This window comes from Nelumbo nucifera, chromosome 4, assembly GCF_055504915.1.
Source record: "Nelumbo nucifera cultivar China Antique chromosome 4, China Antique-T2T, whole genome shotgun sequence".
Classification (NCBI taxonomy): domain Eukaryota; kingdom Viridiplantae; phylum Streptophyta; class Magnoliopsida; order Proteales; family Nelumbonaceae; genus Nelumbo; species Nelumbo nucifera.
The window spans coordinates 95,774,191-95,793,840 of record NC_142652.1 but is presented as its reverse complement, the minus strand read 5'-3'; the positions used below and the strand labels follow the sequence as shown (position 1 = coordinate 95,793,840).

At 39.4% G+C, this 19,650-nt stretch overlaps 1 protein-coding gene across 2 annotated transcripts in view; it reads right to left on the bottom strand.

Moving 5' to 3' along the window:
* LOC104610795 (26S proteasome non-ATPase regulatory subunit 13 homolog B-like) overlaps nucleotides 1–7,749 on the bottom strand; it is a 33,309-nt gene extending 25,560 nt beyond the window's left edge. Inside the window, exon 1 of one of the 2 annotated variants that reach the window (XM_088903298.1) lies at nucleotides 7,461–7,749. In XM_088903298.1, coding sequence (XP_088759424.1) covers nucleotides 7,461–7,610 — 150 coding nt within the window. In that variant the 5' untranslated portion in view covers nucleotides 7,611–7,749. The remainder of the gene's footprint in view (nucleotides 1–7,460) is intronic. The other variant, XM_010277584.3, reaches the window with a different exon arrangement.
* Nucleotides 7,750–19,650: the final 11,901 nt, after the last annotated feature.

The following is a 19,650-nucleotide window of genomic DNA, read 5'->3' as shown; positions in this document are numbered from 1 at the left end:
GTACAGCCAAACTGAAGTAGTAAACAGGTGTTTGGAGACATATTTGAGGTGTTTTACAAGGGATAGGCCGCGACAATGGGCCCAATGGTTGCCTTGGGCCGAATACTGGTACAACTCTACCTATCAAGGGGCTATAGCCATGACCTCCTTTAGGGCCGTGTATGGAAGGGATCCTCCTGCCATCTTGCCATATGAACTAGGGTCCACTAATGTGGCTGCAGTAGAGACACAATTGATCAATCGAGATGAGATACTGCAAGAACTCAAGTTCAACCTGAACCGGGCCCAACAAAGGATGAAGTTCTACTACGATAAGAAGCATCATGAGGTGGAGTATCAGGTCGGGGAATATGTTTACTTGAAGTTGCAACCCTACCATAAAGTCTCAGTCACAAAGAGGGCCTGGCTGAAATTTGGACCCTGTTATTTCGATCCTTACAAGATCGTGGAGAAAATTGGCCCTGTTGCCTATAAGTTGGAGCTTCCACCCTCTTCCCGCATTCACCCAGTTTTCCATGTGTCCCTGCTCAAGAAGTGCACCAGCCACCAGGCCATCATCAGCCAAACACTGCCCACATTCACTGATGATGGAGGCCTAGTTACTGAACCCAAGAGCATCATGGACTTCAGGTGGGTTAAAAAGGGGGAACGGTTCATCCAGGAGGCTCTTGTTGAGTGGGAGGGACTACCTACAACAGACGCCACTTGGGAACCTTACTGGGAGTTGCAAAACTCAGTTCCCAGATCTGGACCTTGAGGCCAAGGTCAATCTGAAGGGGAGAGGAGATGGTGAGAACACAGGAGCTGGCCCAAGCCCAGTCCGCTATGCTAATGAGCCTCGACCACCCATCACTATGGTGTATACACGTAAGAGGAATCCCCGCCCAACACCTGAGCAGCTCTTGGCCACGTTCGATGGAATCCCAACCAATTCCACTATCATAACCAACTGAGTTAGTTCTCTGCAATGTAATGGCCAACTACTGCTTATATAAGCTACGCCTTCTATCAATGAGAATAAGAAAAGAATACTCTCTCTCTCTCTCTCTCTCAGGAGGTCGGTTCCCCTCGAAGGAACCCTGAGATAGGCAGTAACCTATCAGCACGGCATTGTATTGATTCAGGAAACTAAACTAGCTGATCTAGATAGAAAATGTGTTAGAAGCATGTGGAAAGCAAGAGTGAGTTAGTGCTCAACTCTCTTTTGGGGATCCTCTGGGGGGGATAATTAATCTTGGAGAGAGAATATGGTAGAACCATTAGAGGAGCTGATAGATAATTTTTCTGTATCATTAAAGTTTAGGATGGTGGAGGATGGGCGTATCAGCCTGTATCAGTACTTTTTTAAGTTTTATTTTTTTTCCAAAACCGGTTCAGAGGGGTCGGTTTAAGGCCTGGGTACCCTCTAAGCCATGGTTTGACTCGATACAACCCTTGGAGGGGCGTATCAGGAAGCCATCGGCATGATACGTATCGGCCGATACAGGCCGATATGTGTCGATACTTTGAACATTGTGTGGGTGTTAACAAATGTGTATGAGCCGAATAATTATAGAGAACGGAATAAACTATGGGAAGAGCTCTATGGAATTCAAGGAGTATGGGAAGGCCCTTGGTGCTTGGTTGGAGATTTCAATGTAATAAGGTTTCTAAATGAGTCAAACAATCCCCAACAATCTATCACAACTAGCATGAGGAGGTTCAATGAACTTATCGACAGTTATAATCCGAAGGAATTCCCTATGCTACAGGCTAACTTCACTTGGTCCAATTTCCAAGAGAATCCATCTTGTTCAAAACTAGATAGATTCCTTTTCAATGAAAGTTAGGAAGCACATTGGAAGGGTTTGGTGGCTAGAGCTCTGCCTAGAGTTACCTCAGATCACTATCCTATAGAGCTAGGCCAAGAGACCTTTGGGATTGGACCTAAACCCTTTAGGTTCGAGAACATGTGGTTGACACACCCGGACTTTGTGCATAAAATGAAGGAGTGGTGGAGAGAAGAGGTTAGGGGAGTGAAGTGGAAAGGGGTTAGTTCCACAAGAAATTAAAAAGTTTGAGATCCAAAATAAAAGATTGGAACAAGGAGGAATTCGGGAGATCGGAAGAGTTAAAAGCCAGATTGTCAGGCCAAATTGAGGATTTAGATTCAAAGGAACATCAAAGGACCATGAGTGCACAAGAAAGAGAATTGTGATGAAGTTGAAGAAAGATTTGGAAGAAGTCCTGTTAAAGGAGGAGATATCTTGGAGGCAAAAATCTAGGCATAAATGGATCAAAGAAGGGGATGGGAATACCAAGTTCTTTCATGCTATGGCCAATGGGAGAAGAAAAAATTTTGTGGCCAAGATTGAGGTTGAAGGAGTAGAAATTGAGTCACAAGAGGAGATAGCCAACTACTTTGCAACTCACTTCAAATCCATTTTGAGTAGGCCGCTGGAGAGACGGGTGATAGTGGAAAATCTAGATTGGCCAAGTCTATCAGCCGTTGAGGCGGATTGGTTGGAAAGAAACTTTGAAGAGGAAGAGATAAAACAAGTTGTTTTTTCTATGGACAGGTCAAAGACTCCTGGACCAGATGGTTTTACCATTGCTTTCTATCAAGAGTGTTGGGACATTATCAAAGAATATTTGTTTGAGGTATTTAGGGAGTTTGAAAACAACCATGTGATTAGTCGCGGAGTTAATGCCACTTTCTTAGCTCTCATCCCGAAGAGAATAGATGCCAAACACCCTAAAGATTTCAGGCTGATTATAGTTTGGTGACTAGAATCTATAAGATTGTGGCAAAAGTGCTTTCTTTAAGGATTAAAAAGGCCCTTCCGTTTCTCATTACTCAAACCCAAGGAGCCTTTGCACAAGATAGGCATATTATAGACCAGATCCTTATAGCAAATGAATGTATGGAGGAAATAAGGAGATCAAGTAATCAAGGTTTTATTTGTAAGCTAGACATTGAGAAGGCTTATGACTCAGTGGATTGGGATTTTCTATTAGAAGTGCTAAGAAAATGTGGATTTGGGGATAGATGGTGCAGGTGGGTGAGTGGATGCATAACATCTTGCCAGTTTTCAGTTCTAGTTAATGGAGGGGTCAAGGATTTCTTTCAAGCATGTAGAGGGCTCAAGCAAGGAGATACTCTTTCACCCTTTTTATTCACACTTGTGGTAGATGTGCTTAGTAGAATGATTTCTAAAGCAGATAGGGAAGGGCTAATAAGTGGTTAGAGGATAGGCAAAAATAATGTCCCGGTGACTCATCTTTAGTTCGTTGATAATATCATCATTTTTTGTGAAGGGGGGGACTTAGGGAGAGTGAGGAACCTAAAAGACCTTATTAAATCCTTTGAGTCTACTTCAAACTTGACAATTAACTTTGACAAAAGTTTTGTGGTGGGAATCAATTTGAAAATTTGGGAGGTAGAGGCTATAGCAGGTTGTCTAGAGTGTTCCATGTCTGATTGGCCTTTAACCTACTTGGGACTTCTGTTAGGAGTTAACCCAAAAGAAAGTCAGTTCTGATATCTAATTGTGGAAAAGTTTGAAAAGAGGTTGGCTTCTTGGAAAAAAAGTTACATTTCGATAGGGGGTAGAGTGACCTTGATTAGGACGACACTTGCTAGTCTTTCGGTTTATTTTCTTTCAGTATTCAAGATACCCTCAAGGGAAGCCAAGAAGATAGAAAAGGTGATGAGAGATTTCTTGTGGGAGCTAGGGGAAGAGAAGAAGGATCATTTGATTAGGTGGGAGATAGTCAATAGGAGTAAGGAAGAAGGGGGATTAGGATTGGGAAACCTAGTTCTTAAGAATGAAGCTCTACTAGGCAAGTGGCTTTGGAGATGGCCATTGGAGAGAGAGAGCTTGTGGCACAAGGTGGTGAATAGTATTCATGGCTGTTCGCAAAATGGTTGGGATGTCGGGGTATCTTGACGGGCGACTCTTGCAACACCTTGGAAGGCTATACACGGACTCCTTCCCCATTTTCACAATCTGGTCGGGTATGATGTTAATTTTGGAAACAATGTTCTTTTTTGGGAAGACATTTGGGTAGGCAACCAACCTCTTAAAAACCTTTTCCCCTCTCTTTACTCTCTTTCCCTTTATAGGGAAGAGCTGGTTTCTAGTTTTATTTCCTCCTCAGCTTCTTCTATGGCCCTAATCTGGGATTTTGGTTTCCGTAGAGGGTGACATGATGAAGTGCTTGTGTTTCAAAACTGTTGTCTTCACTTGAGTCTATTTATTTAGATCCCCTCAAACCTGACACAAGAATTTGGACCCCTAACTGGAAAGGCCTTTTCACTTGCTCCTCTTTCTTCAAGTCCCTTTGCTCCACTTTTGCACCCCAAAACTTCCCAGTTAAAGAATTATGGACTAGTTCCATTCCCCCAAAGATAACTGTTTTTTTGTTGGGTAGTTTATTATGGTAAGATTAATACCTTTCGAAACCTACAAAAGAGGAGACCAAAATGGTGCTTATCCCCTAATTGGTGTTTTCTTTGTAAATCTCAGAATGAGGACTGTCACCACTTACTGATCTCTTGCTCCTTTGCTACAGCTTTATAGAATTGGAGTTTTATGTTGTTTGAGTGTAGGTGGAATTTGCCATCTGATACTAGCTTGCTGTTTAATCCGTCTATTTTTGAATGGCACACAAGGAGAGGGAGAATTATGTGGAAGTGCATAAGAGCAACTTTGTTGTGGACAGTTTGGGAAGAAAGGGACACCAGAATATATTGTGAAAAAGAAAGGAGCTTCTCGAAAATTAAAAAATGTATTTTGACAAGGGCAATTCAATGGCTGAAAACTCTAAAGCTCTTTGATGCATACTCTTTTGATGACCTATGGAGAAGCCAGTTAGCAGTGGCTAATACTTCTACCAGAAAGGACAGACATGTGGTTGAATGGATGCCACCACGGGAGGAGTTTATTAAGCTGAACTTTGATGGAAGTAGCCTAGGAAATCCAGGACCTTCAGGCATAGGAGGAGTGCTGAGAAACAAAGACAGTAGCATTATATCTTTGTACTCAGGTCCTGAAGGTGTGGGAGACTCTTTAAGGACCGAATTACTTGATGCTGTACAAGGAATCCAGCTTGCATATCAGCTAGGCATAGAGCATCTGATTATTGAAGGGGATTCCCAGGAGATAGTGGGTTGGCTGAAGGATCCGGACACTGTGATCTGGGGTTTTAGAGATCTTCTGAAAAAGGTTAAATGGCTAACAAGGAATATGACAATCAGAGTTCAGTGGGGAGACAGATCAGCAAACTCAATGGCTGATTCACTTGCAAAACAGGGGGTTCTTCGGGCTACTTTATTTTGGGCTTCTCTGTAATTTCTTTTGAACTTATAATTCTATAACTAGTTTTAAAGGAAAGGTCGCATCTGATGCCTTTCCATGGGTTGCATGTAATTTTTATTTGCTGGTTTAATAAAATCTTACTCATTTATCAAAAATAAAATGAAATTTATAGCTACTTGATGAATATTATTGCTAATTGATAGCATAGATTATTGTTGGTTACCATGCAAATAAACAATCAACTTAGGAGTTTTTTTACTTCCAAAAATAACTATCTAGGTGTCTATGCATCTTAGGCATTTCCTATTCAGTAGTCACCTAACTTCACCTTTTGCCTTGAAAAAATCTGGGTGACACAGGGCCATAGGCTATAAGCCTATAACACACACAACTTATATGCAACTCCCATTGCCTCAGGCCTTGAACAGTTAAATACTCCAGATAACAACACCCATTATTTTAAAAGCACAAGGGAAATTTTGTGCCCAAGGCACAAGGTGAAGCACACACCTTTTTGAAGCCAGGTGCAAAAATGCAAAAAAAAAATGCTAAAATTTCAAAAAAAAAGCCAAAAAAATAAATATATATATATGCAAAATATTAGACACAACATTAATTAAAAAATAAACTTAAATTTTAAAATAAATGTTTTAAAAAACCTCTTATCTCCTTTTAAAATACATAAACATAACATGTAAAACATATTTAAAATGAAAATTAAAAAAAAAGCATAACATATAAAACATATTCAAGCATGTAAGCTCTTAATCTCTTTATTTTTTCCCAATTGCATTACTTCAAATAGCTAATGTGAAGTTAAACATTATGCATTCCTGATTCTACGAGCCGCCTTCTTGAGACAAGCCCAAACAAGTCCATATTAGGGTCTTAAATTCTTAATCCCTATAAAAAAAAGGTTTTATAACTTTAAGTGTCTTTTGAAAAGGTGCATGCCTGCGCTGATAAGCATAACAAACAGAGAAAATACACAATTTTTTGAAAGGTGCACACCTGGGCTGAAGCACAAGGTGCATCACGTCTTTTGAAAATGCTGCACCTGGACCTAGGCAAGGCGCATACCCCAAAATGCACCTCGCCTTTTAAATCACTGACTACACCACTAAGAAAACTAACAAGGAAAGTAGACGTAGTCGTGCACCTAATTTGTACATTTGTGTTTTGTCCATTGTGTACAAAATACACACAAACAGCTGCCTCATATACACAAATCAGATTTCCAGCACCCTCTTTGAAATGTGGAATAACATAAAACTCACCAAATGTATCAGGAGAGAATGTTGATAAATACCCACTAAGCAAGACGGTTCAATATTCTAACCATCTTGTGTGCAATTTGGCAGTTTCTAATACATGGTCCACGCAAGTAACTACTGAAGCCAACTCCACTACATCCTTCTATTAAGGAAATCCACTATATTCGTATGGGCATGCCAATTACTACCTTAATTTTTCTTTGATGTGTTTGTGGAGTGTAGGAGACAGGAAGACTTAACAGTGTGGTTGTAGGGAAGCTCTATCTTAACATCCTTCAAAATTTTAAAATTAGAAATGCCTACAAGTCCATCTGTAAATATCGCTTACATTACACAGTTCCCCGGAAAAAAAGGACAGAGAGCTCCTAAGTTAATCGAAGTGAACAATTTAATTTAAAAGCATAATTAAACGATAAAACCATTTAAACGTACACACCCAGGCCAAGATCCATCATTCCTAGTTCCTACACTACGAGGGAACTTACTAAAGTGAACAGAAGTACAGAACAACCTTCACTCTATAGGGTAAAAGACAAAAACAAACCTTCACAACGCAATAAGATAGAAACCCTAATTTTCTCAACAATTAGATACTGCAACCCGGTCTGAGACCTCAAAACATAAGTATTACATAAGGAACTACTAATTCTAGCAGATCAACTAAAGGAAGAATGTAAATTTTCCTGGTTCCAAAAAGATCCACTAAAGAGATAAGCAAGTTGATACACCGTAAAGACTTTGTTCATGAAATCAAATCCAGTAAAATAAGAAAATGAAGAGGAGAAACATAAGAAACTGGACTAAAGCACAACTGAGGAAACAATTTTTTTTTTTTTTGATCAATAACTGAGGAAACAATTAAGATGCACAAAGCAGACAAACTGACCCGAAACACAGATAGGGCAACGAACTGCTCAAGCTTGAGGGTGAGTTGGTGCCAAAGCTTCTTCTGATACAAATCTTCCAATGCATTGTACCAATCAGCAAGCTCCGGCTGAGCGTCACGCTGAGATTCGAGATACTTAAGAGCGGACATGGCCAAAGCACGATGAGAAAACAGTATTCGAGAAAAAATAACAGGACGATTTCCAGAGAGAACAAATTTGAGTGGAATTTCAGAAGGAAAACCCGAACCCTGCTTTTCCTCTTCTGTTCAAAGAAAGATACAAAGGACACCTTGCTCTAAATCTACTGCATTGAAAATGAAAATCCAAGTTTGTTCCGGTTCGGTTCACTAATCTGGTACTGGACCGGTTGACCCAATAGATGTCATGTCATCGCCTCATCGGGCCTTGATCGACCGTTCACCTTGAAAAGGGAGTGTGGCTGGGTGGGTTTTTTCCTCTCCGCGAATGAGAAAGAAGAAGCTCTCCGTCTGTCTGATCTGTTCTGATCTACTCTAGTTTTTCTAGTCTATATGCCCTAAAAAACAAAAATCCGGTTTCTCTCTGTTGAGCTGGCGAGCTGGCGAGATGGCGAGCTCCTAGTTCTGCATATGGGAAAGAAGAAGCCCGATGATTACGGTATCGCACCGAAGGGCAAAACCAGCAAAGACTCTTCCACCGGCAAAGATGGTAAGAAAGAGAAGCTCTCCGTCTCCGCCATGCTCGCCAGCATGGACCAGAAATCCGATAAGCCCAAGAAACTCTCCTCCTCCGCTGCGAAGCCCAAGCCTAAGGCAGCTCCCAAACTTTCCTCTTATACCGACGGCATCGATCTGCCTCCTGATGACGAAGACGAGGATGTAGCTGACTACGGCTCCGGCGAAGACGATTCCAAGAAACCCATTCAGCGGCGGCCCGAGTCGAAGCCTCTTGACATCACTGTATCCGACAAGGAGTTGAAGAAGCGAGAGAAAAAGGATTTACTTGCTGCCCAAGCTGCCGAGCAGGCCAAGCAGGAGGCTCTGAAGGACGATCACGACGCTTTCACTGTCGTCATCGGTAGCCGTGATTCCGTCCTTGACGGCGAGGATAGTGCTGATGCTAATGTGAAAGATATCACGATTGATAACTTCTCTGCGTCTGCGAGGGGGAAGGAACTCTTGAAGAATGCTTCGGTTAAGATTTCGCATGGAAAGAGGTATGGGTTGGTTGGTCCCAATGGGAAGGGCAAATCTACGCTGTTGAAGCTTCTTGCTTGGAGGAAGATTCCAGTGCCAAAGAACATCGACCAGAATCCATTCCTTGCTCGATCAAACATTTTTAGAGGGGTTTTGGAGTAAAGTGTGGATTACCTCAGAACTGGAAGCCTCTCTGTGGAATGGAAACCAGGAACTTGAGGAAGATGATGATAGGGCAGGATGGGTGACAGTCGGAGAAGGAGGGATGGACAAGGGCCAACACGTAGACGTACACGTGGATAGAATTTTTTTTTTTTTCAAAAAGGGAAGGGGCAAAGACGTAAGGCTGTGTTTGGTTTGAAGAAAAAAGTAGGGAAAGGAAGGAAAAGGTAGGGAAACATACAAGGTTTGTACATGTTTCCCTTCTTTTCCTTTCCTTTTACTACCTTTTTCTTCAAACATAGCCTAAAAGAAGCAGTTCATTTCCTTGAGGAGATAGGAAGTTCAAACGGTGGGGTTACAAGGCGGGTTATTACTCCTTTAGGTTGCGTTTGGTCGAGGTGTAAATGAGAATTGGGGTAAATTTTACACCCCGTTCGATTTTGCAGACATTTTGTAGAGGTGTTAATATATCTCATCAATGGGTGTAAATGTCCATTCTTGTCATATTAATTGAAAATCAGTGGAAAGCTTACATCAATAAAATCGATGTAAAATTTTACCTTCCTCTTCCTATGTACAATGGTTACCTCGCGTTTCCTCTATCCAATGACTGCATCTCTTTGTTTGATCAAAGAAGAGAGTGAACCAGTGCAACAGCGGCGGCGTATCAAAGTTCCGTCTAGAGAGTGAACCAACTCCGGCGTATCAGTGAGCGGTGAGCGTATCAAAGTTCGATCAAAGAAGAGAGTATTAGTGAGTAGTGAGCGGCGACGGCATATCCGAGTTCGATCAAAGAAGAGAGTGAACCAGCTCCGACATATCAATGAGCGATGAGCAATGAGCGACGAGCAGCGTATCAACGCAAATCCTACAATCCCCCTCATCAATAAACGGACTAGGATTCGACATTACCAGTGAGTGGTGAGAGGTTAGCGGCGTATCAAAGTTTCGTCCAGACCCAGTTCCAGTGTATTAGAGTTCCAGCGGCGGCGAGCGGCATATCAGTGCAAATCCTACCGGTATACGCATTGAAGCACTGCGTAAGATTCAATGCATAGCGGTAAGATTCACGACATAATCATTGCTTATTCACCTTTTTTCATCGAGACCCAGTTTTTTCACCTTTAATCAAATAGCTTTTTAATTTATCGGTCCCAATTTCCATGGTGTAAAATTTGAATTTACACCTTAAACAAATGCAGCCTTAAGGAAATTTTGATGGGAGCAGCTTTCGAGGGATGATGGAGCCCGTGTAAACAAAGGTCAGTTATTAAATAGACCCAAAGTGTGGTGAAATGAATTGGGTTGAGTCTTTTTAAAGGAGGTGATGGGCCAATAGTTAACAACGCATGTGACTACTTAAAAAGTCATGTGAGTAAAGAACGGGAGCTTTGATAGACCAAAATTTCATCTATCATCGCCCCCATCGAGAAAAACCTCTTCGACAACCCAAGTGATCTTTGGTTTTCAATGGCAATCGAAACAAAAACTCTCGGTGGAGGTTTTTGTTTGGTGGAGTTTTTGAGGAAAGCCAAAGAGTGGTGGGAAAGGGAACACCCTAGAGGATGTTTGGGAAATGTTGAAATTCCATAAAAAAACTAAAAAAATCTGAAAACAAAGATCAATGAATGGAATACCAACTTTGGGATAATTAAGGAGATAAAGTCAAATCTGATAAGCCAAATTGAGGAGATTGATAAGAAAGAAGGGTTAGGCTAGATGGAAGAGGGGAACAAGGAGAAGAGGTTTCAATTTAAAAAAGAGTTGGAAATCACATTATTAAGGGAGGAGATATCTTGGAGTTAGAAGTCTAGAGCTAAATGGATTAAGGAAGGGGATGGGAATACTAGATTTTTTTTTTCACAAGATTGCAAATGGAAGGAAGAAAAAAAAATTCATATCAATGTTAGAAGTAATGGGTGTAAGAATCACAAACCAAGATGAGATTGCAAAGGCTTTTGTGGAGTACTTTAAATCGATCTATAAAAGGCCAGTGTTGAAAAAGTGGAAACTAGAAGGTTTGGAGTGGCCTTTATTAGAGAATGCTTTACAAAGTGATTTTCTCTATGGATCGCTCTAAAGCCTTGGGACCAGATGGTTACACTATGGCTTTTTACCAAGATTGCTGGAAGTGGTTAAAAATAGACCTCATGAGAGTTTTTGAGGAATTCTACCATAGAGGGTTTGTCAGCAGGGGAGTAAATGCTACTTTTTTTGCCTTGATCCTGAAAAAAATGGATGCATACCACCCCAAGGATTTTAGGCCCATTAGTTTGGTGACAAGTTAATACAAGATTTTAGCCAAAGTCCTATCCCTTCGCTTGAAGAAGGCTCTCACATCGATTATCTCTCATTTCCATGGGCCTTCATTCAAGAAAGGCAAATTGCTGATCAAATTCTTATTGCAAATGAATGTGTGGAGGATCTTAGAAAGTCCAAGAAAAAAGGGATTGCGTGCAAACTGGATCTAGAGAAAGCCTATGATTGTGTGGATTGGGAGATTGTTAGATGTGATGGAGAAATGTGATTTTGGAAGATGGTGCAAGTGGATAAAAGGTTGCTTACAATCTTGTTATTTCTCAATTCTGGTAAATGGAATAGCCAGAGATTTTTTTGGGGCCAAAAGGGGTATCAGGCAAAGAGATCCCCCATCACCTTTTTTATTCACCTTTGTTACTAAGGTCTTTAATAGATTGATTTCAAAAGCTAACAAGATGGCCATAATTAGGGGATGGAGAATAGGAAGAAAGGAAGTGGTGGTCACCCCCTTATAGTTTGCAGATGATATTATCATTTTCTGTTAACCTGAGGTAGATCAAAGTGCTAAAGGCCTAAGGCTTTTAGTGAGGCTTTTTGAAAAGGTGACAAGCTTAAAGGTAAACTTGAGCAAAAGTGTGGTGGTAAGGGTCAACATGGGTCAAGAAGATATAGATATGTGGGCTAGAGAACTGAGGTGTGGCTCAAGCGACTAGCCTTTGAAATATTTAGGACTCCCTCTTGGTGCTAACCCTAGATCTTTGAATTTCTGGGATCCAATAGTGGAATGATTTGAAAAGAAGCTATCTACCTGGAAGAGAAACTACATTTTATTAGGGGGAAGGATAACTCTCATTAAATCCACTTTAGCAAACCTCCTGGTTTATTTTCTCTCGATGTTTGAAATGACTGGGCTCATTGTCAAAAGATTAGAAAAGATCATGAGGGAGTTTTTTGTGGGAACCGAGGGAGGAGAAGAGGGATCATCTCATTAGATGGAATATTGTATGTAGAGGGAAGAAGAATGGTGGCTTGGGTTTGGGTAGGATTAAGGATAAAAGTAGGGCATTATTAGGCAAATGGTTGTGGAGATTCTCGTTAAAGACAAATAGACTTTGGGAAAAAGTGGTGACTAGCATTCATGGGCTCTCTAAGAACAGGTGGGATGTTGGAGTCTCTAGCAAGGCTTCCAGAGTTGTACCGTGGAAAGCAATCCACAAAATCCTCCCACTTTTCCTCAATAACATCAGGTATGACCTCAACTTGGGAAATAAAATAAGATTATGGGAAGATCTCTAGGTGGGTGAAAATCCTTTGAAGACTGCATTTCCTTTTCTATTTGCTTTATCATCTCTCAAGGGTAAACCTATTGTTGACTTCCTATTCCCTTCTTCATTTTCGGGGTTTGGGTGGAATTTGAGTTTTCGGAGAAATGTTATAGATTCAAAATTGATTCATGTGTCCAACCTCCTTCTTTTGTTGGAAGGGGTGTTCCTCGATAGCACTAGAATAAACACTCGGGTGTGGATTGGTAATCCCTCGGGGGCTTTTAGTGTCTCATCCTTTTTTTAAGCCTTGGTCACCCCTCTCTCCCTTTCAGCCTATTTTATAGTTAAGGAAGTCTGGTTCCGTTCTTTTCCCCCAAAAGTGAGTGTTTTTTGCTAGGAAGTTTGCCATGGTGCAATCAACACTTGCGATTTGCTACAAAGGAAAAGACCTAACTGGTGCCTTTCTCCAAATAGATGTGTCTTGTGCAATTTAGATAGTAAATTTTCCCTTCATCTTTTTATTTATTTCCCTTTTGCAGGTTATATTTGGGATAGAATTTTTGCTCTTTCTGGATGCAAGTGGATTACTCCAAGGAGTTTGGTAAGGCTGTTTGATCCTTCTACCTTTAGGTGGCCAAGAAAAAGGGGAAGATTGATGTGGAAATGCACTAGGGCTGTTGTCTTATGGTCGATTTAGGAAGAAAGAAATCTTAGAATTTTTAAAGATAAAGAGAGAAGTGTTGAGATTGTGCTTGAATGTGTGCTGGTGAAAGTGGTGCTCTAGGTAAAAACAATGAATTTGTTCTCTGAATTTACTGTTGATGATCTACTTAGAAACTGGAGGTTGATTTCAGGGTCTTCCTCATCCAAGAAGAAACTAGTGAAGCAGTGGAATCTTCCCAACACCTAAATTCCTCGAGTTGAACGTTGACGAGAGCAATATTGGTGATCTAGGCCCTTCTAGAATAGGAAGGGTGCTAAGAGATAATAAGGGAGAAATCTTAGGACTGCTCTCAAGACCAATTGGGGAAGGGAACTCCATAAGAGCTGAGTTGGAAGCAATTCTATATGGTTTACAAAAGATAAGGGAGTTAGGAATTCAAAAATTAATAATTGAAGGGGACTCTAAAGTGATCTTAAGCTGGTTGAAAGGAGAGGAAAAGAGCCCTTGGTGGTTTAGAAATGAAATTAAAAAATTTATAAGCCTGTCAAAAGATATGCAAACTCTAATCCGGTGGGTTCCAAGATCGGCAAATAGTTTAGCAAAACAAGGGGTTAGAAGATATCAGGTTTTTTGGGCTTGGTTATAATCCTAATAGGGTTTTTTAGGGGTTGTCTCTTTGGTGCTCTTTATTTTTCAGAAGTTAGTTGAGGCTGCTCTCCTTTGTAAATTTTCTCTACATTAATAATGCTTTCTTTGATTTTACTGATAAAAAAAATGTCTGTGTGAATACTCCCTCTTTTTTAGTCTTGGTAAATGGAGTGTGAATACTCCCTCTTTTTTAATTTTTTGCCTATTTTTATTGGCCTCTTGGAGAAATAAATATTTATCATATGGAGGTAAAATAATTTTATTGAAAAGTGTGTTATCTTCCCTCCCTTTGCATTTGTTCTCTTTGTATCCAATACCTATTAGGATGGCTAAGTCCATAAAGAAGAAGATGCGAGATTTTTTATGGAGAGATGGAGGGATGAGAAGAAGAAAAAAATACATGTTGGTCAACTGGTCAAAGATTTGCAAATCCAAACTTCAAGGGGGTTTGGGTGTGAGAAGAGTGAAGAACTTCAATTATGCTTTACTAGGAAAATGGTTTTGGAGGTTTAGTGAAAATCAAGGTGGTCTACGGAGGAGGGTGATAACTACTAAGTATGGGCTTAGAAATTCTGGTTGGATTCTGAGGGAGTCAAACCAATCCTATGGATGCTCTATTTGGAAAGGGATTGAGAAAGTTCAGGGTCTTTTCTCAAACGGAATACACTTAAGGGCTGGGAATGGGTTGCAAGTCTTCTTTTGGAAAGATAAATGGTGTGATAATAGATCTTTGATGGATATTTATCCTACTCTGTTTGGAATAGCTTTAGATGAAGATGCTCTTGTTTCAAATTATATGTAGGTGCAGAATAGAAGCATTGTTTGGATGCCTCTCTTTAGGTGAAATTTGAATTATTGGGATGTGGAACCTCTGGTTGATCTGTTGCACAAACTATATAGTTCCAAGTGGATGTTGGGAGAGAGAGGACTGAAGAGTTTGGAAGTGGGAGAATTCGGGGGTTTTCTTTGTTAGATCTCGTTACAATTACTGCTCTAGATCAGAGAAGTCAATTCCAGTTAATATTTTGTGGTGTAAGAGTGTACCCACAAAGGTGGTTGTCTTTTTTTTGGACAACCTACTTGAACAGGATATGAAGGTCAGGAGCTTGTTTGAGATGAAAAGTTGCTGCCCTGAATCGGTAGCAGATTTTGTGAAGAGTTTGAGCGTCAAGGGCCTCATAAAAGAAGGAAAGTTAGTGTGGAACCTGACTCCTGCTACAGTTTTTTGGTGCATTTGGCAGGAGAGGAATGCATGGATTTTCAAGAATCAGCACAACTCCATAGACAGTTTTTTTAGAAAATTTTGGGGAAAATGTTCTCTTTGTTAGTAGTAAATAGTGTGTTTAGGGACAAAAATTTTAGTTCCTTTTTTGCGATTGGGAATATTTTTGAAATTCAAGGTTTGGGGGTTTAGATATGTTTGGGCAATTTGGTGTAAACCCCTATGTACAACTCCTTGTTGTACATGTTTTTTGCTTATTAATGAATATTATACTTTTACCTGTTTAAAAAAATAAAATGTTATTAATGTGTTATGAAATTGGTACACATTTCCCAATGTATCTAAGTATCTCCATATATTTTTGTCTGTATCCATGCATTTTCAAAGTGTATTCGTATCCAAGCGGGATGGTACGATATCTAATACCAATACTTTAATACTTGGGTATCATATTATAATATTTTTATATAAAATATAAAATAACATATTATACACATGTTATAAAATATTAGCTATTGGTTCAGGTTTGGGGTTGAGCTCCTTATCCTTGGCCACCATGGTTAACCCCACCTCAAACCCAGCCATCAGTAAAAAGAAAAAAGATGCCCCAACTAGGGTGAGATGGGTAAGATTGTGTGTGCGCCATCTCTAGTCTCATTGTAAGGTATTCTAATTGACCACTTATATTATAAGTGTGTAATTTGTGCTGATTGGTTTAGAACTTTGGATTTAGGATCAAACCTCAAACTTGATATTAGACTTTGAGCTTGGGCTATCCAAAGGCAAGGTTTATCGTTTATTAACCCAAACTAAAATTTGCATTGTTCGGGCTTGTCTCAAGTTTGGTCAATCTCACATGAGCTTGGTTAGTCTTAGGTGATTTGGATAGATCTGAATAATTTTGAGATCACAACACTTAGATGTTTCCAAAGTGCAGTTGTATGTCTGTGCTTTCATGTGCACAGTTGTTCTCAGGAGATATTATCACTCATGGAATGCCCTATACCCTTGTGACAATGGGGTCTGATCCCGAGTCTTTGCTATAACAAACCTAAGACCCTATCAACTGAGCCTGTTGGCAGCATTGCCATGGGTTTGAAAGGTTTAAGTTGTGTTTTGCACACCTACTTTTTATTTGGATGTATATTTTAGTTTTAGAAAAATAGAATGAAAAATATGTACAAATTCCATTATATAAGTGTGTGTGTATATACACATGTACCGAGGGAGGACTATGTGGTAATTTTATTAGTTTACATAGGTGTGATTCAAAAGTTTTAGTAAATGTATTTTCGTCCACACGTGTAATTATATCCAAACAAAATTTACTTTGAGTTTTAGTTAAGGCTGTGTTTGGTTGCAATGCAAATAAATTAGTACTGATGTAAAACTATGGCAATGCAAATGATTTGAGTGTAATTTCTAACCTATTTTTATTTCAAATTTTATCTTATTTTGTTTGATCGTAGTACAAATGAAGTAAATTAAGACATGAAGCAGAATAAAGTAAAACCCAAAACAAAAATTAAACAAGAATTTGCATTTTTTTTTAATTTTCACTCTCATGCATTTGTACTAGTGAAAATAAAATTGCACCGCAACCAAACTCGGCCTAAAATTCAAAATTTCCTCTACTCCTTAAAGCACTTGTGTCTCTTAATGTTTTGCTTGAATCCCACATGGGATGATTACAAGAAATTCTTGATCTTATTACTAGGAGTTCAAGTGGGTTAGGTTGTGTGCCAAGCTGAGTGGGGGGTTCACCAAGTCGGGTGTGGGTGTGGATTATTCCCTACATATCTTTTTACAACCTCTCAATTTAAGGGTCTGTTTGATTCATAGCTGGAATTGGAATCAGAATTAGCTCGAATGGATACTCTCATTCTCATTCTCCAATGGAGGGGGAGGGAATAGGCATTCCTTCATGTGGGGGAATTCCATTCCACCAGAAACGGGAATGGGATTCCGATTCCACCCAACCAAAGAGTTAGAATCAAAATGGACCGTTCTGATTCCAACCATACGCCTATTCCCGCAAACCAAATGGACCCTAAATTTTAACTTCTTGTGAGTTGTGACTTTTCACAGCGTCCTACTACACATACTATAGATCCCGAGATTCTCCACATGCTAGCATATGTATTCTTGTTATTGTTAGACTTGATTTTTAATTGGGCCTTTAAAAGAGCTTAACTCAATTCCTCATTTGACCTTGGTCCAAATGAGTTGGATCTTATGAGAACTTTACATGTTTCCAACTTAGGTCATGTTTAGTACCATTTCTATTTCTACCAAAAGCATTTTGGGTTTATCAATGCGTATTTGTTAGGGAGACTTTCTCCCTGAAATATTTATTTGGGTTGATCAATACATATTGTTATTTCTACATTTGACATTTCAACTATAAACCTCTATGATCAGTCCCACATATGCATTATTCTAGTTGAAGTGACTCATATGTGATTGTCAACACATATTTCTCATCAACTTGTAACAATTAATTCAAAACGTATTAGCTAGAAATTGTTGGATTTTAATCTAATTAGAGATTAAATCCAATGGGGTTTGATTGAACAATTACATGAAAAACGCACTTGCACACATCTTGAAAAATAGTTTTTTCTCTTACTAAAACCAGTTTTTTAACTTGTCCAATATTGAAAAATTACAAGACTTGTTTTGAGTTTTTAACTTGTCCCACATTGGAAAATTACAAGACTTGCTACTACACAACACTCATGCACGCGTGTGCGTACATGTGTGCAGCACAATGAGGCGCTTTAGAGGCACACTTTGCTCATGAATGGTGGCTTTGACTTTTAGTGTGAGGATGACCGTTGATGTTTTCAACGACCACGAATCGATCAAGTGTGATCAAGAGGCACTATTCAAAGTTAATAATCATTAACTGTTAACTACCTTTTAACAGTCACAATTTCAAAAATTGTGATTGTTCAAGGAGCATTTTCTGAACCAACACCTTCCTTCGCTCCATGACTCTTCAGAAATTATTTAAGGAGCATGAATAAAGCAATTACACACACAACTTTCGAAAATCACTTTGTTTCTCTCAGTCCGATCTACTACTATCTCACAGAAGGTTTCTTCGGAGACTCTTCAACTTTGTTGATTGCAAATTCTCACCCAACGCTCTGTTGTATCCTAGGAACGAATTTCCTATAACCCAAAAGCAAACTCAGTGGAATTTAGTGGGGGAAAATAACATTCTAAAGATAGTGTCTTCAGACACGCATCAGATCTTCTCCTCTAAGTTTCAATAACCCCAATTCCCAACAGAAATAGTAATAAAAATAAATACAACCTTAATTTCAACTGTTGAGTTGCGTGAAACCAAATAACCATCTTATCCTTTAGGCTATGTTTGATTTGAGAGAAAATAAAGGAAAAGGAAGGGAAACCTCTTCCAATTCCTTTTCTTTCAAACTAAACACAGCCTTAAGGCCTAACTTTCCTTTATAAGAAAGGCAGATTAGAATCATAGATAGCCTCATGTTTTCTTAGCCAGATTTAAAGAGAATTCTAGAGGAAAATGCGAAGGCCACTTGTAATTAAACATAGGCAACTTCGTTTCCATGTATACATTACAGTTGATCTAAGATATATCTAAATTAAACTTATGTGGACCGGCACAAAGATATAGATATCAATTGTGTGAAAATGCATTACAAACTAAGCATAACGATAGAGATGATTATTAATTGGTGGTGGCAGCATTATATTAATTACTTCTTGCTTTAATATGCCACTTTTTCTAAAATTATTTCAAGTGCATAACCAGTTATTATTAGATGTTGTTAGCTGTATTAATATGATGCGTAAGTAAACTAAAGGAGTCAACAAAATATATAATTAATCGTAGACTTTGCATGGGAGTAGAATTCTTTTTTAATGGCTTCCTGAAAATGCAGAAATTAGAATTCTTTTTTACGGCTAAAATCTAAATCCCCCCCACCTTATCCCTCCCAAAATACAGCACTAATTTAGCTTTGCATGGAAATACATAGGAAAAAATTTGGCTGTACAAATTTGACATATCTTAGGTGCCAATAGGGCTCTCCAATAGTTTCCATGCATGTAGGGGTGTCAATTGGACTGGTCCAATCCGATCCAGTCCAATGTGAGTCCATTATAAATGGGTCAGGTATAATTCAATCCAATGAATGTTTTGGATCAATTTGGACTGGTCTAATTCAATGTCTGGATTGTTCAATCTGTTCAAATTCATTTTGATTTAGATTGGTTTCAACCAGGGGTGATCATTTCAACCCAGCCCGGCCCGAAAATTCTAGGCTTGGGCCTGGGTTTTGTGTTCAGGCTCAGCCTGGGCTCAAGCCCACATCAGGCCCGCAAATTTTAAGGCTAGGCTTGGGCTTAATACTTCAAGCCCGGCCCGGCCCGTATATATTTAAACTTACACATTTTGTATATAATGTATACATATGTATACATATTATTTTACATTATATTATGTATTTTATACATAAATGTTATAACATGACATGTATAATTTATATTATATAATATATAAAATAAAAGTTTATATGCACGTTAATTCATTTAATATTAAATATTATAGATATGTAATGTTTTATATATGAAAGACATTGGCTCGGAATCAGGCCCAGCCCGACCTGGGCCCGTGTAGACTTGGGCTAGGGCTTATGTTATAGGCCCGGAACCCCAAGCCGGGCCGGGCCCGGGCCTAAGCTATAGCCCTTATCATAAGTACAAAGCCCGACCTGGCCTAGCCCATGATCACCCCTAGTTTCAAAC